The sequence below is a fragment of the Botryllus schlosseri genome, chromosome 1, assembly GCF_051294905.1.
Source record: "Botryllus schlosseri isolate E-star chromosome 1, Bs_hap1, whole genome shotgun sequence".
Classification (NCBI taxonomy): Eukaryota; Metazoa; Chordata; class Ascidiacea; order Stolidobranchia; family Styelidae; genus Botryllus; species Botryllus schlosseri.
In genome coordinates this window covers 25,177,649-25,191,427 of record NC_137236.1, presented here as the reverse complement: position 1 = coordinate 25,191,427, position 13,779 = coordinate 25,177,649, and the positions used below count along the sequence as shown (strand labels likewise).

Here is a 13,779-nt window from a genome sequence, read left to right as displayed (position 1 = left end):
GGGCGTCCTCCGAGAACACCTTCAAAAAATTTAAAAAAGAGGGCATATCCTCTTAAAAAAGGACGTCTGGTAACCCTAGTATAATCTGGATTCAAAATTAAACCAATATAGCATGGTATGCTGTGGCAATTGATGTTAAAAGTGACGGTTCGAGATAGTTCATTGTTTCCATTGTTAAATTGCGAATTATTCGGTTTTCAAATTGTCGTGTCATGCAAACTTCCGATCCATATAATCCGTCAAACAAGTCAATCGCAGTACACGTGAGGGTTAACAGCTGCCACGCCCAAAACAATAAACAGGCATGTTAAAAAATAGAGGCTGAGACTGAAAATTTAAAAAAGTTTTGGCGTTCCAAATACTTGTTTATTTGAGTCATAGGGGCAACCGTCACTTTAGTTTGTGGTGAGCAGGTCACCGTGTTTAGAAAGATATATTAAATCGGCGTTATGAGAAAATAAGGGTGAAATACGGGCAATCGTCATCGGGCGGAGGCCGAGAAAGCGCGGATTTCAGGGCATCTGCCAGCGAAGCTCTGAAAACAATGAGGCTAAATATCAAGCTTTACGCACAGCTCGTGACCAACTTTGCAATATCCCAAATACATTTCGACGTCTCCATATATAAACGGGTCTGGGATATATGTCATGTAACTGAGTTAATAATGTTTCATGCTTCGCATTATGTTGAAATATGACACTGATCGAATAAATAGATTTTGCGGTAAATCAGCCCTCACTTTCTAGCGGCCTAATTTTAGCACATCCACTTAGCAGCTAGTGTTATCGATATAAGTCACTGTTGTCTATTTAGAAATAAAATACGCCACGGAATATAGTTTGAACTTCTCGCTCGGCCCGCTAACCTATTTGTCGCTTCTGATTTGGTCCGCATGGAAAAATAATTCCAAACCCCTGATATCGGGTTAGGGTTTTGGTTGGTAGGGTAAAGTATAGATATAGTAAAAGAAGCAGAAACAATAATAGCCTACAAATCTATGGATTGGGGTTAGAGTTTGGGTTAGGGTATAGTAAATAGTTTATAAATTAAAAAAAAACAGAATGGAAATCTATTGTTTATGGGTTAGGGTGGGGGCCTGGGGGTATAGTATATATATATATATATATATAGTTGAAGTAAAATATAGCAAGCTAAAGTGGGTAAAATATTGCTGCATAATAAGAATAACATTACTTTCAATTGATAATACAATCCAAAACCTGTACAGAAAGGGTTAAGATCGAACGCCATGATCCGAATTCATACTGCGCATTGTAAGGCGCAGTATATGATTTCTGTAATTTATCAATTTGGAATTCTCACAATCAATTATATCAAAACGTAATTTTGTAAGGTAACACTCCCAATGTTTTAAGACTACATCTCTCCCCCCTAGACCGTCATTGGCGGAGATTGACCCCTTCCACGGGAGTGAATGGATTGTGAAAATTAGTTTGCTATTATGTAGCGAAAAATTTACGCATAAGATGTTATACTAGTAATGATGATAAATAAGGTAAGTTGAGTATATTAAAAAATGTATGTTATCATAAAGAGAAAGCAGCGGGTAGTAATATTGTAAAAAGAACATGTGAATTTTTGCGAATAAACTTGAATGCGACAGATTGAAAACTTTCGTGATGCATCGCGCAATATATGCGTGAAAATATTGATCTTGTATTCCGTTGCCGAGATGCATCTACGTTATCGCCCGCTTTCAAACTCACTTATGAAAGTAAAAAAGCGATCTCGTAAACGTGATATAAACCCACTACTTTCACTTCGCGAAACTTCAAACATAAAGATTTGGTATTTTTGGTTCGAGAATCGTTGCAGTAGAATTGGAAGTAAGACTACTGCGATAGTCACTTCAATAGCTTGCAGGCAAAATATGATTGTGGTCTCGGAGCAGTATAAATCATTCGTTACTGTTCTCCATTGCTATTTCAGGATCTCAATGGGTCTTTTTCTTCGCTTCCTCGCTCTATGGTCGCTTGTCTTCCGAATCCGTTGAATTTGTTAGCATGTTTTTCCAAGATCTGATCAATTTTCATTGATTTCAGACCCATGTCAAGGCCGAACTTCAAGAGAGCAGTAATTTCACTTATGGTATCCCTGACGGTCTCCATACTATTTGGATTGATACCATTGATCCCTACCACCGAGGATTACTTTGTGAAATATATATCGTAAGTAAATAGTTCCATTAATTTTAAGGTTTGGGGTCAGGGTATGTTGAGACTGAACAAATCATATAAAATAGTGGTTATCAAACTGGGGGGCGTCACCCTTGGGGTGCGTGAAAGCATCTGAAGGGGGCGCGAAATTGCAGTCGACTGAAAAATATTTTCGCGCTCCGCGCGATTTACCTACAATTGATAGTTATTACTCCACATATAGTCCAAAATTCGTATTTCATCATTCTCTCATCAACAGTCATAACCTTCCATGCCATCGAACTATCCGTTTAGATTGCCAGCATTCTGGTTGCATTATGTGCAATCACGATAAAGGGGTGCGAAATTTTTCACCGTCATGAAGGGGGGCGTGCCTAAAAAAGGTTGAGAACCACTGCCAACACTAATTTCATTAACGCGAATACAAAACAGTGACTTGATCCAATAAACTCTAGAACATATGAAAACTGGAATGACCTATATATAAAGCATGGCGGTTATCGCGTTGGATCTCAATCTCGACGAAAGCGCGGGAAAATACAAGTCAAACGTGGTATAGACTTAGACCTATGCACTTGCGCGTCATTTTGGTGTTACGGATAGAACTGGAAAGTTGGAGAGTGGGATATAAGGGTTTGAAGTGGGTTAGGGTTATATTCGAGGATATTAGGGTTGGAGGTGGGGTGAGATTAGCGTTGGAGAGTGGGATATTAGGGTCGTAGGTGGGATACCGCCCCCCTGGACAACGAATGAAGTGCCAGCGCCCCCCGGCACCCCCTCAGCCCGACCAAATCATAAAACTGAAGTTTGTTCCGCATTTATTACAGCTAATAATGAGACGGATGAAGCTGGTGTATTATTATCATCAGCCTCGTCATATTGGGTTTGAGATTTAATATAAACAATCTCATTCTACAATTTCCAGTGTCCACGTCCCGTACTGTCACGTCGGCTTCTGCTGTCAGTCAGAAGCTTTGTCACGGCACTGACAGCACGAAAAGCCAGCCCGACTCCAATGAGAGTATTACAAATCAATTCAACTGTGAATCTAACGAATGATTGGTCATATAGAACTTTGGACTGAACTCAAAATTGTTCCACACTACAATGCAATCACCTCCTCAATCACTTCATGCCCGGGAACTTCACAGAATGGATTGAATAACCAGTGAGGAATTTCTAATTGGAAGATATCCTGGAATCAAATCACCATATCCGTGTGAAATTTTCCTAAATGATTGATTTGTGTTTTTCCATTAAAACGGGTATTCGAGCTGGACCGGTAGCTCATGCAAGCTTCGTAATTGGAACAGTTCACGTGCCGCAAAATGTCGGTGAAATTCATAGGCTTATCACTGAATCCGGACAGTGCCATTTTTACCTTTATCAGGTTTCATCATAACTAAGAACAGATATATTCTACTCATAAATTTTGAAAAATGTGCTAGTCAATATCGTTTCTCGCAACAAGAACGTCGTGTCGAAGGCCATGGTCGCAGCAATTTGGAAAATCCACGAACGTTTGAAACAGGGTAAATCCACGCAAGACAATTTCTCGTAAAAAGCCACCATAGCTTGCAGTAAGCCATAACTGCTCAAATACTCCATGGTTATCACGGCATACAATTAACCACGCTTTTCAGGGATATTGCTGACTGCTAAATTAGTCCATTGATGGGCAGGGTCGACATTGTCAAATAACAAAAGACTTTTCCGGTACAGCTGAATAAATAGAAGCGGCAGTTGCCTTCCAAACCTATACCAGCCTTGTCTGTTCTAAGTGGCCCATACCGCCCAATTTCATATCCAGCGCCCCCAATCGCCCATTTCATGGCCATCGCCCCTTCACACTCGCGAACGCCACCAGGGGGGAATTGGCGCCTACTTTGCGGACCACAGGGTTAAGGTAAAGGTATCCCAAGATCAGGGTTAGGTGGATATTAGGATTATAGAAGGGGTATTGGGGTAAGAAGTGGCTTAGGGTTAAGGTACGGGTATCTCAATATTAAGGTCGGGGATACTAATGTTGGAGAAGAGGGGTATTAGGATTGGAAATGTGTTATGGTATCCGAAGAATAGGTTGGAAAGTACCAACCCCAAACCTAATATTCACTTTCCCAACCCTAATATCCATCTTCCCAGCCCTATTATACCCCCAAGCCGTAATATCTCCTCTCCAACCCGAACAATCCTCGCACCCAGCCTAATATCCCCCACCCAAACCCTGATACCTATTTTCACAACCCTCTCAAAATCGTAGGATAGCTCAGGCGAATTCGAAGTTACCATATCAACCATAGATAAATTCATGTATATTGGGCGAATTCTCAGTATTGTTCGTTGGTATTTGAGGCAGTACAGGCTTATAACGAGTAGTGTGCACCGTCGCCATAGTATGAAGAATTTAAACAAAAATGTAGGTCTTCCAGAAGAACTCACTCAACGACGTGTCAATATTAGAATTAGACATAAGCTATATGCGCTCGTCAGGGCCGTAACAGCACTTCGTCAGGCCCCCCCCAAAAAACTTTGGTCTTGGGCCCCCCATAGGGTTATAGACCTAACTTCTGGGGGGCTTCGCCCCCCAGACCCCCCCTCCGGCGATACACTGTTTACCACTATTCATCATATTCATTGGGAGTATGTTTCGTGATAAGCTGTTGCCGCCTGAGCGCGCGAAGCGCGAAAAAATTCTAGAATTCATGATTTCTGCGGTCAGTATGATCGGGAATTGCCTATATTGGTATCAATTTTTATCTTCTCTCTGCTCACGTAACCAGATTTGCCGGTAGAGCTGATTGAGGTGTGTTTGAAAAGGTAGGACCACTCAATAATGATTAAACATCTTCGGGCGTATACCCGTTGGCAGGAACGAAACAGCACCTCGTTAGGCCCCCAAAAACGTGGGTCTTGGGCTCTCATAGGGTGATAAAACGACCCCCCCATCACGTTGTTCGCGTTTGTCACGAAATTATCTGTACTGCATTGTGAGCCAGCGCGAGGCGCGAAAATTTTCGATAATTTATGATAAAATCGGTCAATCAGATCGGCGATTGCATATATATTATGCTATCAATTTATTGTCCTCTCTACTCACGTAATTAGATTTACCGGTAGAGCTGAGTGAAGTGTCTTGAAAACGGGAGGGCCAGTAAATAATGATTAAACATCTTTGGGCGTACGGACCCGTTGATATGACTTCGTTACATGATGTTATTTCGTGACTTCCAGTCTGCTATATCAAAAAATATAGAATCGCCCAAACGTAGGCTTCTAAACTAAGAGACGCACACGATTTCAAATTGGTATTTCTTCACTGTAATAAAATTTTTCCCAGCGGGATGGTATTTGTCTTGTGAGGTTCAGATTGCAAAGACAGGAACATTCGGTGCCAGTCATTTAGGCGCCTATGGACAATTAAACCTATATGCATTTTGTATAGCCTATACAACGAAGTCTTCGGTCTGCATAAGGGCATAGACCTTTTCGGCCAAGCTTTCTCGCTGCCGATCGTTCTGGCACACTTCTTGGAGTCGCATGTTATATGGCCTAAAACTTGATTGTATGTCATGATTGGTCGTGGCGCGGTAATGGCCCAATACCCTATAATATAGAGAAACGGCTACATGAAATCGCGCGCAGCGCGAAAAATTTTGAAAAAATTGCATAAATTTTCAAAAAATACTCTATGATTTATGCTAATTCACGAAATAATTTTGGGCCCCCTTCGAGCTCGGCCCCCCCCCCAATTGGGGGTTTTGGGGTGCGGCAGTTATGGTGCTGGCGCTCGTACAGTGACCAATGACCATGCTAAATATTTCCAGGTTCAATGACACTTCGATTTTCAAAACGAAAGTCAATCACACTGACCAGAAGCGCATCATTACCTGGCTCAGTTTAATGAAGAACTTCACAATCGAAGATAATGTGGACAGGTGAGACCAAATCTATATGCTGATCGGTGCGAAACTTCTGAAATTGATGATATTGGCTCAGCAGCACTGGATGGGGAACGTTGAGGAGACTTGTAGCAAAAATCAACCCAAGTGACCCGATAAAAGCGACTCATGAATTCGGATACTATTCCAGTCACACAGTTTGCCTTCCCACATTATTTCCTGACCGGAAAGACCGATCATGGATGTACTCCTTCGTTCTTCTGCTAACCAATTTTCTGGCGTTTGTATTGATGCTCGTATGCTACGTGCAGTTATACAGGTGAGACATAAGTTCACAAAGAAGCATTTGGTGCTCGTATATTTGAGAATGTGTCTATGGCGGAAATGATTTGTTTTTTACGCAAGATTTAGAAAATAACGTAGTGGAATATGTAAGATATTTGAGCAATTGAACTCAATTTGACTACCGTTGTCCAAATATTATTTTCAAACCAGCAACCATGATATTATACAGGAAAACCCGGGTATCTTCGTTAATTATATAGATTTATTTCAAGTTATTTATAGCGATAAATTTACCTATGCCACGCGGAGAGTTTTATGCGTGCAGGTGGTGGTGCATTTCATCATACGTAGTCGTTGCCTCCGGTGCAAAAGACTAACAAGTGATAAGCATCTATTTCTTGTTTAATGATTAAAATTAACAAAAATGTAATGCGTTGTATACTGGTCAAATTTTGCTACGCATGTATCAAATATCAACATTGAAAAAATTCTACCAGAAAAATCGTACAGAAAACGAGCACAGCTTTTCATTCGCGCCAATTGCTAATTTAAAACTTGTCGTACCAGTATACTATAATATATCTGATAGGACCATTTCAAGAGTCCTATTTCCCTGGCGAATCATAGTTTCTCGACCGCGTCAAAAAGGCTAGTAAACGACCCACCTCTCTGAAGACAACTTCAGTATTTTCGAAATTCTCCAGTATAGGAGGTCTTTCACACATGTATGTCTTACACAGAAAGGCGAGCAGTACAAAAGCTCTAGAATCAGCAACAGCTCGCGACCAAAGGAGCAAACAGAGCGCTACAATGCAACGCAAGCTCACCAGGATCCTCGTGACTGACTTTCTTTGCTGGGTACCTGTGTGCATTATGGGTTTCTTGAAGCTGGCAGGTACATGATTTCGCATTGAGAAGCAAACATCATCTCGCTACCATTATACGTGGTGCACACTGTAAGCGCCTAGCAGTTACTCAATTCGCGTATGGTTGGCTCAGAAATAGGACAAATTGATAGGTGATGCAGTGACAAGACAAGACAAGGCCACCACTGCTAGCGCAATTCATCATAGACAAAGATTATACAACATGGGCATGTGCCTATTGCCAGTATATCTGCAAAATCGAAATGAGTTTATACACCCTCTTATTCGTCGGCCCGGGAAATGTCATCAACCATTCACGTTTATTGACGTAATTGGTTTTCGTGATGGGAATTACTACAGAGAATCAACATGGTCTAATAAGGTAGACCTACAAAGTCATTCGCAGCACGGAGTAGCCTCACGCATTCATACGTGACTCGCACGATGCATTATGCTACTTGGTGACGAGACGAGCACAGTATCAATATTACCGGGTATCAATCGAATGCGTTTGATGCACTGATTCCACATCTAGTCTCATAGGGTTTAATAGGAATGTTGAGATTGGCTTCGTTGCATACATACTAGTCCAGACAACCTATCGAGTTTTCTAATTATAGTCACCCAGGTTTATTGATCTTACATCCCAAACACACATGCAATCGCTTGTGAAACATGATGTAGTGTTAATCACATACTGCGCCACAACGAAGTCCAACAGCTTTAGAATGGAAATTGCCATGGCATATTTTAATCGCATCTGTAAAATAATTAGCGTCTTTCGTAAGTTGAACTGTTACTGCCCAGTGCCCATGTTGCGCATTGACTGGCCTGTATATAAAGGAATGAATTGTGATATTCCAGTTCCCGATTCCTGGTTCCTGAATGAAGATATTCCTTTCAAATCGCTTCTGAATGTGACACGGTTACAGACAATTACAGAGTAGCAAATCGAAGCGATACTAACTCTGTGTAACAATCATGTCCACAATCTAATGGCGAGGGGATATAATAGTGTTCAGTTATTGTTTATACGATCGTTTGCATTGATTGCTTTCAGGTATTAATATCCCGGACGACGCCTACCTGCCAACCGGCTTGCTCATCCTCCCGATAAACAGCGCTCTCAATCCCTTTCTCTACTCCAACCTTCCTGATCGTCTATTAGCTCAGAAAAGCAAATTAGTCCGATTGGTAACGGAACTACTACATAGATTGAGAGGCAGAGGTAAGTAAATAAACTGCACGTGTACAATGATCAAATTTATTTTAAGGATATGGTATCGATAATTTCAGATTCGGCCGCCGACTCCCTTCTGCCTCAACGCCAATCAATGAAAATAAACGTTATCGAGATGAAGTTTTCGCAACGAGTTAGCCGGGACGATCGGAACTTGAAAATGCAGAGTGAATTTTAGTAACAGCAAAAAGGCTTGGATATTATCAAGTAACATTACTGAACATTTGGGACGAGGTTTCAAAAATTATCTCTTAAACTTGGTGTTGAGCGTTTAATCAGTCTTTAATTGATGTTTGTAGGACTTCAGACGGTTTTGGCCGTGAATATGATAATTGTTTTGGGACCATTCTCCGCCCCTAACGTTGTTATCAATTCAAAATCCGCATTATACATCGTGAATGAGCGAAGAGTGATTTCGTCTAGGAACACTTATTCAATTTGTAGCGTGTTAAGCAAAAAATTATTCGATTGTTTGTAAACCCCCTTACTGATTTTTAATTATGTGTTTATCTCACATTTTATTCAATAATATTAAGTGTACAACTGTACATTAGGGCTCTTCATTCGAGCATTTGGCGAGCTACCGTGCGGACGTGTCTGATTACGCTCACGGGACTGACAATCAAAGGCGTGTTCTCTATCAAGAACTGTTAGAGTATGTCTCGCTCAGGAAAGGTCGTATTGAATGAGGAAGAAATGATAAAGAAGATATTGCCTTCGCTGCTAGAAAAGCTAACAGGAGAGATCAACAACATGCTGCAAAAAAACCAAGATCGGCTGTTAGAGGAGATTGCCACCATCAAGAGCAATACCTCCGAGATATCTGCTAAAATGGACAAACTTAATACGAGACTAGATGCGCTAGAAGAACAGGTTCAGAAGAACCTAACAGATGTGGAAGCCAATCGAGAAAGTATCGAGACTGCATTTAGTCGCATTGACGAGCTCGACCGCATATCTCGCCTCGATTTACTAGAATTTCAAGGCATTGTGAAGAAAGAAAACGAGGATACAAAGAAAGTTGTTATGGATATCTGTAAAGCGATCGGGGTAAGTCTGGATGAAGAGGACCTATCATTATGCTATCGTAAACCTCTCCGAGATGCTACAAAAACAGCCCCTATCATGGTCAAATTCTTCGATCGAACTATCCGAGATGAGATCTACTTTGCAAGATTGAAACTTCGCGACGTTTCGAGCGCAAAGTTGGAAAATTGCAGCTCAATCTTCATCGTGGAAAATCTCACCGAGAGGACCCACAAGTTATTGTATGACGCCCGTCAACTGAAAAAGAAGCAAAAATTTGATTTCCTTTGGACCAGACATGGGAAGATCTGGGCAAAAAAGAACGTTGACTCATCAGCATTTCTAATCGAAAAACATAGTGACCTAAAGAAGATCCTGTGAGTAACTATTCTCCCTCACGTAATCTATTCATATTAAGCGCATTATTTTTCATTCTTTCATTCATTATTATGCCTTTGCCCCACTATTCCTTTGATCTTGCTAGTAGGCGACATGACAAACACAATATCAATGCCTCGGACTGTTTGCAATCTCAATCAGACCTCCATGAAGGTGCTGATTTGTCCCCAGAAAGCTTCAACTTTAACAATGTCAAGAAATGTGAATATGTTTGCCTAGATAAATTGACTGATATCTTATCGGGATCCTCCAACCAAGATCGATTCACAATATCTCATTTTAATATGAGATCCCTCCAGAAGAACCATGATGATCTTTCTGAAATTATAACGTCGCTGAATAGTATGCCTACTCTCATCGCTATTTCTGAGACCAAACTCAAATCTGATCCGACTTCTAATATAGCATTGGAAGGATATACGTTCCTGCACTCACCGACCCGTTCCAATGCGGGCGGGGTAGGCCTCTATATCAAATCTAATCTGCGATTCACTGTGCTAACGGCCTATAATCTTGCGTATCGAGACTGTGAGCAGCTATGGGTCAATTTGGAAGATTTCCAGCATAACAGGTCCCTAATCATTGCGATCATATATAGACACCCTAGATCTAGCGTGGATGATGTCACCGAATTCACAGAAGAAATGAATCGAGCCTTATGTAAAATTAACGAAAAGTCGAACGATTGTTTCATCATTGGAGATTTTAATGTTAACCTCAAAGCAAAAAATAGCCCGACTGTGAACCGATATATCAATATGTTACGATGCTGTAACTTCGTACCATTAATTTCCCAACCGACTAGGTATTCGGACAGTTCTAGTACTCTTCTTGACCATATATGCACGAATTTAACCACCCGAGAAATCCAACCGTGTGTTTGCTCATGTGTAATATCTGACCACTTGCCTGTTTTTGCGATAGTTGATTTGAAAACTAGCAAATGCAAACCCTTGCGTTATTATAAACGTGACCTCGATGGTATCGATCCTTCCCGTCTAGCAACCGAATCTCAATATGTGTTCTCTAGATTATTTGACAAACCCTTAACCTTGAGCAATTTTGAAGCATACTTCGATGCTTTCAAGAATGCCATTGACGAGTTATTGAACAGTCATGCTCCTCCGATCACACTCAGCAGGCGCGACCGTAAATTACTCCGCAAACCTTGGATATCGAAAGGTATTCTGATCTCTATCAGACGGCGTAACACAATGCATTATCCTCTTTTTGTTAAGGGCAATGCTGAGCAGAGAAAATTTTATAAAACTTACTCGAATAAGTTAACTCGTATCAAAAAAAGGGCTAAGGAAAACTATTTCTTGAAAGCTTTCGTAGAGAATAGAAATAATCCGAAAAGGAGGTGGAAAATGATCAACAGTATCATTCATAGGGATTCTAAAACCTCGAGTAAGCAATTGAGTATCACTGATTTGACTGGCGAGATGATGATTACCCCGGGTGAGATTGCTGAATCGTTTAATGACTATTTTTGCACGTTAGGTCCATCGCTAGCGCGCGAATTGCCATCGCCGACTGAGCGCCAGTCATTTGCCTCGACTTCCTCGAAATCCATTTATTTGAGATCCACATCGCAAAGAGAAATTGTACAGACTATAGCTGGCCTTCGCAGCAATAAGGCTAACGGTGTAGACGGCATCCCTGCAGCTTTTCTGAAATTAATTTGTCCGTACATCTCTCCACTAGTTTGCAAGATATTCAACTTCTGTATAAATAATGGAATCTTTCCGAACCCCCTAAAAATAGCGAGAGTAGTCCCAATCTTCAAGCAAGGAGATGACACCAACAGAAGTAACTACAGACCAATTTCTATACTACCAACCATGGCTAAAGTGTTCGAAAAGCTAGTCCATATGAGGTTGATGGATTTCCTTGATAAAGAAGAAATTCTGTCGAAACAGCAATTTGGTTTCCGGGAAGGATTCAATACCTCCCAGGCAATTCTCGATGTGACGGAGAAATACTATAAGGTAATTGAGCAAAACAAAGTGGCATGCAGTATATTCCTTGATCTCAAGAAAGCCTTTGATACCGTTGATCACGACATCCTTCTTGCCAAGTTATCGGCCTGCGGTATCAGGGGTGTCGCCAATGACCTTTTCAGATCTTACTTGAGCAATAGATCTCAATGTGTCGATATCGGTGGCATCAACTCGTCGCCTGGCGCCATACGATGCGGTGTCCCTCAAGGGTCTGTTCTTGGTCCGACATTGTTCTTGATATATATCAACGACCTAGCTAAATCCACATCGATGGAAACCACCCTATTTGCTGATGACACGCACCTCTTCGCCTCGTCAGATTACGTTGATGAGCTCAATGCGAAGCTTAATAGGGAAATGACTTTGGTATCCAAATGGATGATATGTAATAAATTAACGCTGAATGCTGCCAAAACCCAGATTATATTCATTAGTAACGTCTTAAGTACTAAAGAATATCGCACTGTTAGTGTAATGGTAAATGATAAGACGATAAACCCTTCTAGGGTTGCAAAATATCTTGGCATATTCATTGATGGCGATCTATCCTGGAAGGACCATACCCAGAAGCTAGCGGTTAAACTCTCCCGTGGTGTTGGCATCTTACGGCGCCTTAGACATCTAGTTCCGAAGACGGTGCTCCGAGAAGTGTATTTTGCAATGGTTCACAGTCACTTGCAATATGGAATTTTGAGTTGGGGCTTCTGCAACAAAAGTACTTTGCATCCAATACAGGTGATTCAAAACGACGCCATTCGTGCCCTTACGGGGTCATTTCGATGTAATCTTGGGAAGTCATATCGGGAGTGGAGAATATTGAGAGTTGAAGAAATTAAATATCTGGAAGTAGCTAAATTCATGTATCGTTTTCACAATAAACAGCTTGCCTTTAGTTTGGGGGATAAATTACAACTATCAACATCCACCCATAGTCACAATACCAGATTTTCAGCCGCACCAAATTATCGCCACAATTTAGTAAGGAAGGAATTCTGCAAACGATCTCTTTTGATAGCCGGTCCTATCATCTGGAATAATGTACCCATTACAATTCGTGAACGAAGCTTCAACGGTTTTAAAAAATCACTGATAGACTATTTGCTGGACCCTTCTAATCAACCTATTGGTCTGTAATTGATGCACTGTTGTTGTTGCTGTTCGAACATGGCTTTCTTATGTGTATGTTGTTCGTTTATACCGATCTCTTTTATTTTTGTGTTTTCGAAATTTATCATTGTGTTCGTCTGTCTCGTGAGTTATAATTTGTATGCTCTATAGGGAAGGGATTGACTAGATGACTTCTTGGTCGTATCGTCCCTTCCCTGTCCATACCGATTATTTGAATGTTTCAAATTTTCCTGGTGAGACGAATTTAATAAATGATCTATCTATCTATCTTCAAAAATGACTTTTTTCTCAAATCGTACTGGGTACTTGATAAAATTGTTAGGTTACCTAATTTAAGGCTACACACAAAATTTGGTTCAATTCCAGCCAGTAACCGCTTTGCTACAGGAGAAGAAAGTTTTTATATATTATATAAAAAGAAATGATAAAAAATTTCAAAATTTCCTGTTCACCACATGAAAGTGTTAGGCTGTCTATAGAAACGATCCTCACCAAATTTGGTTCAATTCCAACCAGTGGAAGCGGAGTTATTGCCGTCGAAAATTTTTGATTTGAATAAAATAGTATTTACGGTGAGCACAACTATAATAAATAAACAAAGAATCGGTCACCGTAAATACTATTTTATTCAAATCCAAATTTTTCGACGGCAATAACTCCGCTTCCACTGGTTGGAATTGAACCAAATTTGGTGAGCGTCGTTTCTATAGACAGCCTAACACTTTCATGGCATGAACAAAAAAATTTAAATTTTTT

The 13,779-nt window shown here is 40.7% G+C and overlaps 2 protein-coding genes across 2 annotated transcripts in view; both read left to right on the top strand.

The window, feature by feature from the left end:
• LOC145441380 (uncharacterized) overlaps window positions 1-9,003 on the top strand; it is a 46,099-nt gene extending 37,096 nt beyond the window's left edge. The window contains exons 7-12 of the mRNA XM_080319231.1: window positions 2,064-2,189; window positions 6,002-6,112; window positions 6,177-6,395; window positions 7,102-7,256; window positions 8,288-8,455; window positions 8,524-9,003. Of these exons, the coding sequence (XP_080175357.1) occupies window positions 2,064-2,189; window positions 6,002-6,112; window positions 6,177-6,395; window positions 7,102-7,256; window positions 8,288-8,455; window positions 8,524-8,645 (901 nt within the window). The 3' untranslated portion in view covers window positions 8,646-9,003. The remainder of the gene's footprint in view (window positions 1-2,063; window positions 2,190-6,001; window positions 6,113-6,176; window positions 6,396-7,101; window positions 7,257-8,287; window positions 8,456-8,523) is intronic.
• Window positions 9,004-9,124: 121 nt separating this feature from the next.
• Window positions 9,125-9,874, top strand: LOC145441373 (uncharacterized). The gene has a single exon (XM_080319217.1). It carries the CDS (start codon window positions 9,125-9,127, stop codon window positions 9,872-9,874), a length of 750 nt encoding a protein of 249 aa, XP_080175343.1.
• Window positions 9,875-13,779: the final 3,905 nt, after the last annotated feature.